The sequence below is a fragment of the Drosophila tropicalis genome, unplaced genomic scaffold (genome assembly GCF_018151085.1).
Source record: "Drosophila tropicalis isolate 14030-0801.00 unplaced genomic scaffold, ASM1815108v1 contig_158, whole genome shotgun sequence".
Taxonomy (NCBI): domain Eukaryota; kingdom Metazoa; phylum Arthropoda; class Insecta; order Diptera; family Drosophilidae; genus Drosophila; species Drosophila tropicalis.
Window position 1 is genome coordinate 4467345 of NW_027172602.1, and position 15226 is coordinate 4482570.

The 15226-nt window shown below is 33.8% G+C and overlaps 1 protein-coding gene across 1 annotated transcript in view; it reads right to left on the reverse strand.

Moving 5' to 3' along the window:
- The window catches only part of Graf (GTPase regulator associated with FAK), a 59340-nt gene extending 45121 nt beyond the window's left edge, over window positions 1-14219 (reverse strand). The window contains 1 exon segment of the mRNA XM_068299894.1: window positions 13421-14219. Within this exon segment, the coding sequence (XP_068155995.1) occupies window positions 13421-13598 (178 nt within the window). The 5' untranslated portion in view covers window positions 13599-14219.
- Window positions 14220-15226: the final 1007 nt, after the last annotated feature.

Below are 15226 nucleotides of genomic sequence, written 5' to 3' on the forward strand. Positions count from 1 at the left end.
CGTAACCGTTCTACTATAAGATCGTTTTGTTTGAACAAGAAGAAAGAACACAAATTTCAAATATACAAACTTTTTTAGTCCCTCTCACAATTCATTTGTATACAAAATATTTTTCCCTGTTTGGCAACAATAAAATAAAAAAAAACAACTCAGTTTCGCGTATATTTTGGTATGGGAAATGAGGAAACGATGATGATGATGATGAAGACTGGGGTTGGGAGGGGATGGGCAGTATAGAAAATTCGGGACGGGGTCTTCCTAAAATGCTCATACACAGCTTTAGCGTAACTAAAATGAAGTGTTAATTGTTAAACACTTGGAAAATTTATTTTCTTTTATTTTGCATGCGTATGTGTTTGTGGGTGTGTGTGTTTCTGTTTGGCGGTGCCATTTTCCTACTCGACTGACGTCAATTTAGCTGAGGTTTACTCTGCTACTTGGACATGATCTTTTGGCATTTTAGCACATTTCAAACAATGTTTAAATATGTTATTACACCACGCCGCCACCGTGGCAAGTGGAAGAAACAGTTGGGGTGGGAGGGATGAGGAGCATATACAACTTATTAGCCATAGAATGTTACAACTTATAGTTTCTTGATCGAATTTAATTAAATAGAAGATAAGAGGTATTCTGTTAAGTCGAGCCAAGTGAGATAATATTTATTTTTTGTTTGATTTTCCTTCCTGTTGCTTTGCCTCTGGTTTAGCCTTGATATGTCTCTTTTGAAAGTCTTAGGGCTCTGAAATTTTCATTATCTGGCCATGAATTTACCATAGCCAACATATACATACATAGCTGACAAGTTGTACGAGTATTTGCAATAATTTATCGATATAACTTTGAACTTTTCTCCTACTTTTACTTAAACAAGTACAGCAGTAAGAACTAGGCATTGTATACACATGCAATTTTAGATATAAACTCAGCAGTAATGAGTCACCTCTAGACAATTACTTTTTTTTGTTTGTATTTTTTTATATTATTTAATCGTACAATGTAGTATAAAAAAAAAAAAAACTTGTGTAATATAATAAAAAGCAGAGTCATATTTCTTATCTAGGTATAAGGCTAAGCAATAAAAAATAAAAAAAACCTGGATTGATAAGGAAAAAAAAACCTAGAGTAGCAAGAGATAACGTATACTTTCTCTCTTGAGATCGCTTGAGAGCTATGTTTACTATTCATGTATGTATGTATGTATATCGGCACAATCAGCAAATGTTAATAAATCTGCAAAACGCATGCAACATCAACAACGAACGAGAACAACACAAAGAAAAGTGAAAAACTTAACATTTTATGCCATGACACGTACCAAATCAACACAAAGGCCATATAGCAGGGTCAGGCCTAAGTCACACCCACGAAAATGTAAGTGTATGTGTGTGAGTGTTTATGTGTGTGTAGGCAACTGCACTTGCGATTATCAGTCTCTTCTAAGCTAGAGTTCATGATCAAAGGAAACCTTTTTCAACATAAATCGTATCCAAAACTCAAAAAGATACAAGATTTTTTTGTCTCTACCATTTTATATATTTACAGTTCTAACTTTAGAGATATAGCTTTTGCCATATATTAAAGATTTTCAATAACAGTAACATAGTTACTTCAAGGCCTAATAATATTGCATACCAACAACTTTAAAATAGATGAATAATATTTGTTTGGGTTAAAAAATTTATAAAATTACTCATACGCAATGTGGGCTACTCTATGAGCTATGGATGGAGGTAAATTTAGTCCATCATTCATTACTTATTGGAGGAAAATACATAATTTTTAGAATGAAAGTATTGTGATTCTATTACGGAAGTTGTGGTTAAGCCACAATTAATCCTTTGAATTGAAGTTACATTTAATTTTTGAAGTTGGTCACCTGGTGAAACGGTTAACGGTTAACTATTGGCCCTCAGAGTATTCAATGTTGAAAACACTTTTTAAGGAGATCATTCTCATTCGATGCATTGAAAAACAAATGCTCATATTGTCAAAAAAGGCAAACCATGTAAAATGTTAATTCCTGAAGTATGGAGGGGAATAGTAAGAGTTAATTGCTTAAACAAAAGCAGGGAAAAGTCCCTCGATAGTGGGGAAGGCTAACCCTAAACTGTAGGTTTGTGCTTATATCGTATTTAGCCAGTTGCAGTTGGTCTGTGACAGAGCCTGCCTAGAAATTTCAGTTGGCTTTGATTGTTTATAGGGTATAGTTTCATGTCGACACACTGTCTTGCCATTGAGACGGGGGACTTGAGGGAGATGGTGGCAAGCTGGAGGGATATTTTAATAATTACTCGCTGCATTTACGTCAGCAGCAAGCAACAGCAAGAGCAACCAGCCAACCAGCAGCCAAGCGCCCTTTATCGAGCATATTTCAAATTCTCATGTTTGTTATTTTTCCAGAATATTTTTTCCGTATACTTTCTGGCTATACATATTTTTCTGTTTGGTGTGTGTGTGTGTGTGTGTGTGTAATTTCTTTCCCCTTTTTTCTGATTTAAGTAGCAAAAACATTCATTCATGGGCACGAACTGCACGCATCTGTTCAACGGAGCGTAATATTTACCATTTACCATAATTAATAACGAAATATATATTTCTTTTCAAGCACAAAATGATGATGATTGTTGTTGTTGCTGTTGCTGTTGTTTGTTGTGTTGTTTGATTGAAAATTAAATTTTACAAATTCCAAAGCGAAAAATTGTGGCCATTCGCACAGCAGCAGCAGCAGCAGCAATAACAAAAAAATATAACCAACAACAACAGGTTAGTTACAATAAATATACAAACACACACACACACACACACACAATATGTAGGAAACAACTTGGAAGTTGTAACAATTCCCAGAGATTTTCGCCTGTATGTGTATGTATGTGTGTGTGTGTGTGTGTGTATGTGCCTTATGCGGAAATGTTGTTGTTTGTTATACAAGAAAATTGTTTTAATTATTTTTTCGTGTTATTTCTTTTTGTTTTCTGTTATTTTTTCTACAAGCGTAGAATATGTACCATAAGTTTATCAAGATGTTTAAACAGAATACTACTAATTAAGTGTGTGTGTGTGTGTGTGTGTGGAGTGGGGGGAGATGCTAACCAAAGTAATAAAGGGCAAAAAAACTTACAACATCTCTTACATTTTTCCCCCTTTTTTGACAATTCTTAACTAAAATGAAGCAAGTAAGTCGACTCGTCGACTCGGGTATACCATACACCAGGTGAAACAAATTTTTTTTAAATTTCGAAAACCAAATGTACATATGTATGTCTATTAAATTGTTTTTACATGTTTCGTAGTATGTGCTATCTCGCTCACTCTACGAACACACGAGCACTCTAGCGCCGCTACTAGCCAACGGCCAATTCTGGCCTTGTGGACCGCGTAGTAAAATACGTTCATACGCATATTTTGCATGTTTCTAGTCCGATTTCAATAAAATTTGGTAGTTTTGTAGAAATAGATAAGATTAATTAGTCTGCCGAATTTGAATGCGATAGTCAAAAAACTACAGGAGAAAATCGGTTTTTTCTTAATTATGAAGGCGGAAGTGGGCGTGGCAAAATATGAAAATATATATACTCTGCGCGAATACTAAGCCAGTATACATACTAAATTTGGTGACTTTAGCTTTGTTTGTTTTTGATAAAATCAGTTTTGTTTGATTTGCGGGGGGCGGAAGTGGGCGTGGCAAAATTTTTAAATAGCCAGTTTCTGCGCGTCTATTAAACTAGTCTGCACACCAAATTTGATGTCGGTAGCTGTCATAGTTTTTAAGAAAATCAGTTTTATGTAAATTCCGGGGGCGGAAGGGGGCGTGGCAAAAAGTTTAAACAATTAGTTTCTGCGCGCCAACTAAACGAGTATATAAACCAAATTTGATGTCTCTAGCTGTTATACTTTTTAAGAAAAACAGTTTTATGTGATTCCTGGGGGCGTAAGGGGGCGTGGCCGAAATTCCAATTAACTCTGAACATGTGCATACTACACGAGTATACATACCAAATTTGGTGGCTCTAGCTCTTATAGTCTCCGAGATCTGCGTGTTCATACGGACGGACGGACGGACGGACGGACGGACGGACGGACGGACGGACGGACGGACGGACGGACGGACAGACGGACATGGCTAGATCGACTCGGCTATTCATCCTGATCAAGAATATATATACTTTATAGGGTCGGAGAAGCTTCCTTCTGCCTGTTACATACATTTTGGCGACTTTAATATACCATTTCACCCTATGGGTGTATGGTATAAAAAACCTTAATCTTATTATCTGTTGTCCTTAATCTTTTCTACTTTTTACACTCGTATCTCGTTAAGCATTATAATAATATCAATACTAACACATCAACTTCCAATATTATTAAAGTTTTCGTTATTATTATTGAAATGACTTACTTTACGAAGAAATCTCTGTAAATAATAACATTAAAACGAAGGGCTTCAATTGTTTATCATATTTTTCCTTTAATCGAAAGTGATAACAACTGACATCGGCCTTTCGATATATGTATATACGTTCCGTGCACTTTTAGGTTGCTAGTTCGCATTGTTAAGATGTGTGGCAACAAGGATAATATGTTAAGAGAAAAACAAACGACACTAATCGTAGGGTTGATAGGTTTTTCTGCTTTTTGATGTCATTGCCCTCGATCGGAATATGGTCGGTGGGTCGGGCTGGCGCGGGGTAAAACCCAAACTGCAAAGTCACATATGATGGGGGGGGAGATTTTCTCTTTAGTCGGTATTAATATTTATGATCAACGCTGTGGCGAGGCGATCTCATCATGATCATGAACATTGTGTGACTAACACAAAGGTCGTCATCTTCGTGGCTGTTGTTGGCGGCGACGGTGGCAAGTCTCTCTTTCTCTCTGTTCAAGATCATGTTCATAATCACGAGATGACGATCATGATGATGGTGATGATCATGTTGATGATGCTGCCACATTGGTGTTCGTCACGTAGCAGGTGAAGCTAGCTAGCTAGGATTGTTGTAAGCATTTAACTGACTCTCAGTCAGTCTGTCTGCCTCTTAGTCTGTCTATCTGTCTGTCTGTCTGTATGTCTGTCCATGGTGCATTTGTCACTTTCACATTAAGAGTTGGTTGGTTGTGGTTGTTGTTGTTCCTCAGTTTTGTTTGTGTTTTTCTTTTAGTAAGGCCTTTTTTTTGGTTTTGTTTTGTTTTATGCTTTGGTCTCAACATTATTTCTTATTTTGTAGCGCCGTAATTGATTTTTAAAATTTATTTTATTACCCGCGACTCGCCGTTCCGTTCCGTTTCAATTCATCCGTTTGTCTGATTGCGTGGGCCCCGCCGGTCTTCAGATCTTCGACAACTTAAATGTCAGAAGGAAATCACATATTCTTAAACACAATTTTAAAATAAGAAAAGAGCTTAACCAAATTTTCAATTATTAATTTCCAATTAATTACTTTTTGCCTACTTTGTCTCTGAATTTTCAAGTAAAATGGATTGCCATGCTAACTCCATCTCAGAGGTTTTAGAATGTAATTGACATAAGTCTTTTATAATCAAATATAATATTTTAAAAATACATAATTGCATGGTGTACAATTTATTTGGAGAGTTTGTTTTTTTTTTTTTTTTGGCTAATTGCAGAGATATACGATATGTTAAGCTGTTAGCCACAGTCACACCACCACCACAGAGTGCGAGCAGAGGTCATTCACATTGTGTGTAGTAGAAAATACTCCACGTACAACATTTATTGTCATCAGGGCAAAAGAATAATTGTCAGCGATTTTTGGTTTTGATTTTTAAATGCATCAGCCACATAATAAATAAAACAAATATCAAAGAAGCCAACTTCGAAGTTTATATACCCTTGCAGTCCTTGGACATAATATTTTTACATGTTTGAAACTTTTTTTCTGTCACTCAATTCATCAATACAGAGACATAACCTTTCATTTGACTGTAACTTGTGTTCTTATTATCCGATGTGATTAAAATTTCGGAATCTGATCACCTATTTTTCTTCTATAACTTTATGATAAAGTGGTCCGATCCTGACAATTTTCATACTTTATCTTACCTGGGTTACAAGTACCTCAAATATCAAGTTTCATCACAGTAGCTCTTAAGAATGCTGTGTAAAATGCATACGCACAGACGGACGGACAGAATGTTTCCAGAAAATTTCAAAAGAAAAATCTAATTTAAAGACTTTTGTGTAATGGTTTACATATATCAAAGAGTCTTTTGCAGAAACGAACATTTTGATTATTATATACATGCACACATACTTCTATTTATCTATGGAGATCAATCAGATTATGCAAATTTATATAAAAGAGTATTATGAAATTTCTTTTGGGCTGCTTAAACTACTTGATCTTCTGCTTTGCTGCATTCTCTTTGGAACTGGCAATCTATTAAAAAGCTTTAAAAAACACACGAAATTCTTAAGAATAAAATGCGATAAAAGTTTTTATGGCTTCGCATTCGAATCAATATATGTGTATACATATATGTATGTATGTACATATATACATAGGTATATAATGTGTACGTATACATATGTATGTATGGTAAATGCTAAATGATACGACATGGCACTAGGTAAATTCCTTTGAGGCCACAAAATGATAGCCAAAGTTTATGTCATAAGTTAAGATCGTAAGTATGATACTTAAATGATACATACATATATTATCTTATCTTTTTCAAATAAAAATTTTCAATAAATACACGCTCACGCACAAACACTGAGAGAAAAAATGTTAAAAAGTAAACTCAACACTCTTTCTTGAACGGAGGCAATAATAATGATATTGCTTTCTTCAAATTTAGTAAGTATTTTCTCTTAGTGTACCTTCAATTTTGCACATAGACGTTAATTAGTTAATGCCAAAAATGTAGCCCACAAGACTTACGAGGCCAATTTCCAATTCCTTTCCTACAGCTTTTTTTTTTTTTTTTTTTGGCTTTTCTTTTGTTTGTTCGATCAATCGGAGTCTCTCTATATATGTATATACATACATACATATGTACGTTTTCGTATAAATAAATAAATCATAAAGCTGCTGTGATTTGGCGATTTTGTTAAGCGCCGCCTTATTGAAATTTGAAACTCAAGTGATATGCAAAGAAAATTTCACATAAGTCATAAGCAAACAACATTCAATTATATACACAATCAAGGGGGCCACAAACCCTGTGGGGGAGGGGGAGAAGGGAAACAAAATATTATTTAGCAGAATTCAAGAAAACAAATTTGTTTTTTTTTTTTTTTTTTTTGCTTGTATTTGCTGAACATGCAGAATTCTTTTTCTGTATTTGTTTTTGCAAGTTGCTGTGTGGACTTAAATTGGCTTACGTAGATAATATTTGAAGAGTCGTCGTGTCGGTTAGTTCAAACATTATCAATTGTATGTAATCAATGCCGTTGGTAACTGCTGTCTCTACAAAGTCCAATACATTTATCACCCTACACCTCGAACTTGACTTGGGCAATTCATTATTCTACCCCAAATAAGTCGTCGAACTCGATGCAGCCCCCTAACCACTTGCCAAATAAAGTCACACATTTATGGCAGTTTCCTGAAATGGAACCATTCTTGGGCAGGACTTTCCACCTGTAAGCATCTGATTATCTTTTAAATATCAAAAGCTATTAAAGGTTTTTAGGTTTAGGAAAGATCACAACCCACAAATTTCTCTGCCCAGTTCTGTTTGACTAGCCCATTTTGTTTGTCGAGATATTCTTCCTTTCAAACTAGGATCAAGGATCAATAAAAGAAACCTCTGAAAGACTTTGAAATTTCAATAAATTTGGTTTAAATGAGATAAGATGAGGCAAAAGATTGGATCTAGATGATTGGCAGCAATATTGAAATTGTCAACCTCCTTGCAGAGTACAAGATTATATATGTATGGATATGTGTGAGTAGATATATGGATCCCTCTTCACTCTTTTCTACACTTTAAAAGAACTTTAATGTTATCAGAGAAAAAAAAAACAACAACAACAAAAGCAAGCTAAAAACCTTTCACATGTTAGCCAAGTTTTAAAGACTTTTTGTTGTGATATGTTTGGTTTTCTATTTTGTTTTTGTTTTTTAGTTATTTTGTTGCTTTTCCACGAAATGGATTTCCAAGTAAGCAACAACACAACAACAAGACACAACCATGCCAAGAAAAGACTGAGACCGACTGAGAACTAAACTGAACTAACTAACTACACACTTGTCAAATCAGTTTTAGGCAAAAAAAAAAAAAAAACCCCAAAACAAAAAAAGAGGTTAGACTGTTGAGTTAAGAAAGGAAGGTAGGTAAATAGTTTGGTGGATAGATAGGTAAGGGGTGCTGCTGTTGCTCTGTCTGCCATTGCTCTATTGTATATACTTACTAAAATGCGCTGATTAGCTTGGGAACTGGCACACTCACACTCATTTAAAATGGAGCTTACGAGGGCTGTCATTGAAGTTTGAAGTAGAAAGATCCAAGGAGATCAAACCAATCATGGAATGGTTAACAAGACTTTTAGTTGAATTCCTATACAGAGGGAGAGACAAATTTCGAAATATTTTGGGTTGTATCATGCCAAATTGGACTAATTTGCATAAGGAATCTCACTAGAAATGGTCAAATATTGTCACGTGGTTCAATGGCTAAGCATAAACTAAACTATTGGAACATCCCCGCCTCCTCCGTCATAGTTTAGACGATTAAAAAAATTAAACTGGAGACAGATCGACGGCGAGGGCGACGCACAAATGGACGCTGGGCCCGGTTTTTTGGGCCTTGGGTGCGTCATCAAACATCTATGTGTACATATGTATGTACATATATATAGGTATATAGAGAGGTATGCATGTATGTATATATCCAGTATATGCAACAGACAAAGCTGGGGCATGCCTGTCAATCAACATTCAACGCCACTTCTATGGCTTATCTATCTCAAACTCAACGGCAAAGCTAATCGATCATTATAATGTACAAATATATATGTATATATGTATATTTGTATGTATGTATGTATGTATGTGTACAAGTATTTACAAAAAAATACATATGCATGGCCTTTCTCTCGCTGTATGTGTGTGTGTGTGAGCTGTGATAAGCCTTGGTTGTGTGTTGTGGTCCAAAAACTGGTTTTTGGCCATTGCTATGCGGCGGCAAGCGGCAGGCAGGGAAAGAGGGAGGCGGCAATCGGCAGGCGGCAGGCAGCAGCCCAAAAATGACTCTTTTTTTTCAGACAACGAAAATGATTCATACGAAATTCAAACGTAAAAAAAATGATGCGTTGCTTTGCTTTGCGCTGCGTTGTATATTTTAGCCCGGTTTCTTTTCGATCGTTCATTTCGCTTGATCATTAACAATAATAATAATAACAACAACAACAACAGCAACATAAACTACAACTGCTTAAGAAGAAATATCTGCGTTGTCTCTGTTGGAATTGAAAGTTTTACAAGAATTGAAAGATGACTTATTTGCATTTTCATCAAGATCGATATCGTTTTTTTTTTTTTTTTTTTAAGTTAATCAGACTATTTAGTTGGTAGTTTGTTTTGTTGTTGTTGTTGTGGTTGTCGTTGTCACACCGATTGGGGCATACTCTGCTACAAACAAGTGGCGAGCAATTTAACTTCAAATGGATTAAGGACAAATTGATTTTCGGTTTGATTCTCTAATACCCTTTCTTCTCCCTCATTAGGCTTACTTTTGGAGCATCAAGCTATTCCCCCTTCCTTCTGCATGGGCGTAGCAATTCGGCAAGGGGTCGACTGAATGATTCGTAAGTACTTAGAGTAAGTGTAAATACATATTCTCTCAGGCCTTTGCTGCCTATGTTAATCAGGTAGCCAGAGAGTATTGAATTTTGTTTTTAGTTTTGGTTTGGTTTTTTTGGTTTTCTGAAGGTCGCCTTCAGAGAGCATTGAAATTAATTGGTGTGTGTGTGTTGTGTGTGTTTGCTCTAATCTACTCTATTGGGTTGCATTGACCCATATTAAAGTAGCTTTGACCCCATTCGAAGCTAAAATGAATATAGACTGACCAAAACTTACAATAAGTTTAAAATAAACAAAAAATAACAACAACAACAACACACACACAGACACACACAATTACTTTTAATTAGTTCTTGCAACGATTTTATTTTCTATTCAAGGGGAATTGACGGTAATTTCCTCGCAAGAAAGATAATCTTTCTGATTTCCAAGACCAATTTGATACCCCCGAAAAATCTAAGATTAGTTTTGCCGTTTTTTGAAGTGTTTGGTGATAAACAATTTGGTATCGAACCGCTTTTACAATCGATCGATGTTATCGAACCTATTTCGATCTTTTATAATCAGTTAGTTCGAATTTTGATCATTAAAAGTGTTATGAAACCTCTTTGATTAACGAATAACTAGAATCTAGTTAATCTACTCGATAATAATCTTATCTAATCAGAATGATTGCCAATTGAATTCAATTATAATATTTAATATTTTTTAAACCTTTTCTAATTCTCAAGTAACTCAAGTTCTTGAGTGAATTATTCTGTTTAGTTAGTTAGTTAATTAGTTAGTTTGTCTATGGCAAATAATAAAAACAAAACCTGCAAAAACTATTTATGGCTAAATGTGAACAACAGGTTGATGCCAACTTCCCATGAATATACTACTATATATATACCTATATATAAACATTTATACCGTTTGTGTTATATAATTAAACGTCAAGGTTAACTTACTGAGACTGGGCGGAGGTACTCGCAAGTGTTTGGTTCTTATCGTATATATGTCTAGGTACATATGTATGTGTGTGTACATGTCGTTTTATTGCTTCGATTTTATATTTGATAAGCGTCAGCGACTAGCCTCCTTGTTCAATTACCTAAAAACTTATAAATTGCCCATATTATGATCAATGATTATATTGATTCCCGTGTTCACCTTTTTTTTGCAAACTTCTAGTGCAAGAATTAAGAGAAATATTTACTCAGAAGTTCTTCTCTGACAGATCTTAGCCTTTTTATGAGCCAAGTTAACTCAATGATTTTCATATATTGACCCAATTCAAAGTGTTTAATAAATTTTATAATTTTTAGATCTCTTTTAATAATGGCAAAAATATTTTAAAAAATGGGAAAAAAAAAACTTTCAACATTTATTTTGTATTTTTGTTTTTTTCTGGTTTCAATTTGACCTTAAGTTAGCCAGAGTAATTTAAAAAATATACACAAAAAGAGGTCGCCAAAACAAAGCAAAAAACTTAATTAAAGTGCAATTAAAAAATTCGTGAAATAAAGTTTACATTTTAAGTTAATTGTAAATGTTATAAACTTTAGATTCAAGAAGCAATTTTCTATTGAGGCTTGACACGAGTGGCTGCTGTGGGACACGTCGGAGGGTGGGAAAATATTCCCTCTCAAAGACCAAGAACTACCGACTTCCCCAACAAAATTAAGTGCTAGATCCGCCACTGGCCAAGTATCTGAAAGATTTTATACGAGAAATTTGTGACTAGCACACTCACACACACACACACACACACATATATATGTACACCTGCTGTTGTTGTTGCTATTGTTTCGCATTATTACTGTATAATGTGTATTCTCATTTATCGGCATTTGTTTTTAGCGAATGTTTTGGGGTTTTTTTTTGTGTTTTCTGCTCTTTTTATTATTACATCTGTATATGTGAATTGCATTTAGAATGCTAAAAACAAAAACAACAACAGACACCTGCACACACACCTGCAAATAAACACACACACACACATACTCAATATCGTGACTAACAGATTGCTTTAAACTATTGCACATGCTGCTTAAAGTTTTCATATACAATAAATATAGGAACAATACCCTATGATCGTATATGAATAATCTGGAAGGGGTATATACTACACCAATATATTGCTATTCCCCAAAGGTCAAAATTGACGTTGCTAAATTACCAAAATTCGCAAAATTTTTATAATCATTTTGACTTGAAGAATGTTTCGAAACACCTTTTAGTCTATAAGCTTAAACAGAAACTATCTGAATTTCATAAAAGATTGTGTAATCGATCACTTAGTTATGAAAAATATTAAACTAAAACAAATTTATATGCATATTTTTCTTCTTGTCAGAATAGTTAAGCCCATGAACAAATTTGGGTGGCGTCAATATATGTATATGTGTATTTCATATATACCTAACCAAATAATCAAATCAAATATCAATTTAGCATTTGGAATATTTTGCAAACTCAAAATGGGAATATATATTTAAAATCATTTTATAAACATTTCTACTCAATGTCACTGCTAATTGAAAGAAGAGGATATAGGACTCCTCCTGTTTCTCCAAACAAAAGGAAAAAGTTGGTTCACATACATATCTTTAACAAATTTAAAGCTGCTTGATGTTGGGTATTCAAAAAGTCGGCTTCAACCTTAAGTTAAATTATACAATTTGCAATTTGCCGTTAAGCTTATTATAATAATAAGTCTACAAAGTAATGTAATAAACGGAATAACTATGTATTTTATTCTCTCGTCCCCCCCCAATCATCTCCCCCATCACTCTCCCCGCTATATTTACACTCATATCTTTCTCTTTTTTTCTACCTATGTACCTATGTATGTATGTTTCTTTCCTATGTTAGATACGCTCTGTGAGTTTTGTTGATTTAGTTTGTTCATGCCATTTTGTTGTTGTTGTTGATGGCGGTTGACCTTGACGGTAATATATATATATATATATATATATAAATCGTGTACCTATAGTATATTATAGTTACAATCAAAAGCTCAATTTACAAACTTCTAATGTGCAATTTATAATTAATTGAAAGCTTTCATTTTCGTTTTCTTCTTAGGAACTTGGTAGAAAAAACAACAAATTCTCTACTTAAGATGATTAATAATGAAAATAAATCTATTTTCTTAAAAATCATTTAGCCATATTTTAATAGGGATCTTTAGAATAACAATAAATTTGCTTAAAGCTTCGTTTTTGATAATATATTGGTCAATTTTCGCACTCGTTTGGTATACCATAAAACCCTTAAAGTTATGACCTAGATCTGTTACTGCATAAGGATTGAATTTGTGAAGAGAGAATGACAGAGAATGTGGGGAAAATTACCAGAAATTATAAACTGACTCTAAAAGCTTGACTCAGAGTGTAAAATTAAAATTTAACTCTAAATCAGTAGTCATGGTCGTCATTTTAACTTCAAAATTCCAATAATTTCAATCATTAAGCGTTTAACTTTGAATAGTTGTAAATCTATTTAAATATTTATTTTGAAAATATGAATCTAATGTTTAGATTCTAAACGAATGACGCAGAGTGTAATAGAAACAAATTTACATCATTAAGGATTCAACTTTTGATCTTTTGGCCTAGATCTACATATATGGTGTCTTTATAATTAATTTGTATGTGCCAACTTACCTTTAGCCGCACTCATAAGATCCTTAACCTCTTTGATAATGCGCTTGATCTGATGACTAGTGTGATCCAATTCCTTTTCATGTCGATTTAAATTATCACGAAATTCTGGACTATCGACAATGCATTCCTCAAATTCCAATGGCTCCAGGCCGCGACGTATATCTTTGCCGCCGCCCATTTTGTGTGATTTTGTTGTTATTGTTGTTGTTGTTGTTGTTGTTGGGATTCGTTTATTATCTAAATATGTTGATGATGTTGATGATGAATTTGTATTAGATTTCAATTTTGTTTTAGATGTGTTTGTTGTTGTTGTTGATTTCTTAAAATTTCTATTCAAATTGAATATTGATAATTTTTCGTTATGCTTTTGGAATTGAGTATTATTATTATTATTATTATGCCAATTGGATTTATGTTTAATTTTGTTATTTTGCTTGCTATTGTTGTGATTGTTGCTGTTGTTGTTGTTGCTTTTGGCGTTGGCGTTGGCGTTTTTAGGGGCGGCAATGGAATTGTTGCGTTTGAGGCGGCGTTGCAAAAAATAAATATGCTTATTTTTTGTTTTAATTTTTGTTGTTGATGTTGCTGGTGATGATGTTGCTGCTGATGCTGTTGTTGTTGCTGCTGCTGCTTCTTCGTTGTTATATTGTTGTTGTTGTTGCTGCTGCTGTTTGTTGTTAGTAGTTGTTGTTGTTGTTGCTTCCTTTTTACGATTATTAGTATGAATTTGTTGCTTGTTATTTAGATTAATATTATTAACATTATTGTTATTGTTGTAATTGAAATTATTGTTTTGCCTTTGCTTCATAATCAAATTAAATACAAAAAATATCAAATAAAAAAATTATGATTTTTTTTTTTTTTTTTTAATTTATCAAATTAAAGTTTTCAAGCAACTCTCCTCTATTTCGCACTCATTCATTGAAATTAGCTTTTAAATATTTATATATTTTTTGTACTCTCAAAGCGATGAATAGAACAGAAAAATATTAATTAAATGGACGAATAACAACAGCAAAACGTGCACACACTGCAAAAATGAAAAATAAAATGAGTTTTTATTAAAAGCAAAACATTAGCATTAAAAACAAACAAACAAATCGATGCCTACTTGAAAGTCGTTTGCTAAAAAGAAAACCGACTAAATGTTCACCCTGATATCAAAAGGGGCAAGCTTCAACTCGATTTCAATTGGGAAATTTACATTTAAGGGCAATTGCTGAGAATCTAATTAGACTATGGATGTGAAATGATTGGACCCCCCAAAAGTATGCAATATGTAGTTAAAAGTCCCATTTTAATACTTTGGAATGTTCTGTAAATAATCTTCACTTTGAATAGACGAAACTCTAGCACATTTTACAAAAAATTCATTTGATTTACAATACTTGGATTGATTGCAAATTGCATACTTTACCCAAAGTTTTTATTTCATTCACATCATTGCAAAATGGCCAGAAAATTGAACTGAACCAAATAACATTTGCATTTAAAGACAAAAGTCTAATGACACATAAATTTTTTTATCAGAATTGGCAGTGGCATGTCTAGGGCTACGATATGGAGGCATTTTGCTTCCTGCAAAACAATTAAATACTCTTGAATGAAAAAAAAAATGACGTACAACTACATATTGCGAAAGGGTATTAAAAATTCGTTTTAAAAAAGCATACATGAGAAATTTTTGCACACGCACACACACAGACACACAAAAACAAAACAGAAAACAAAAAAAGCAAAAAGCGCAGGCGCAGCAGCATCGTTTCACATACATAAACAGGCACACACACACACACACACTCACAC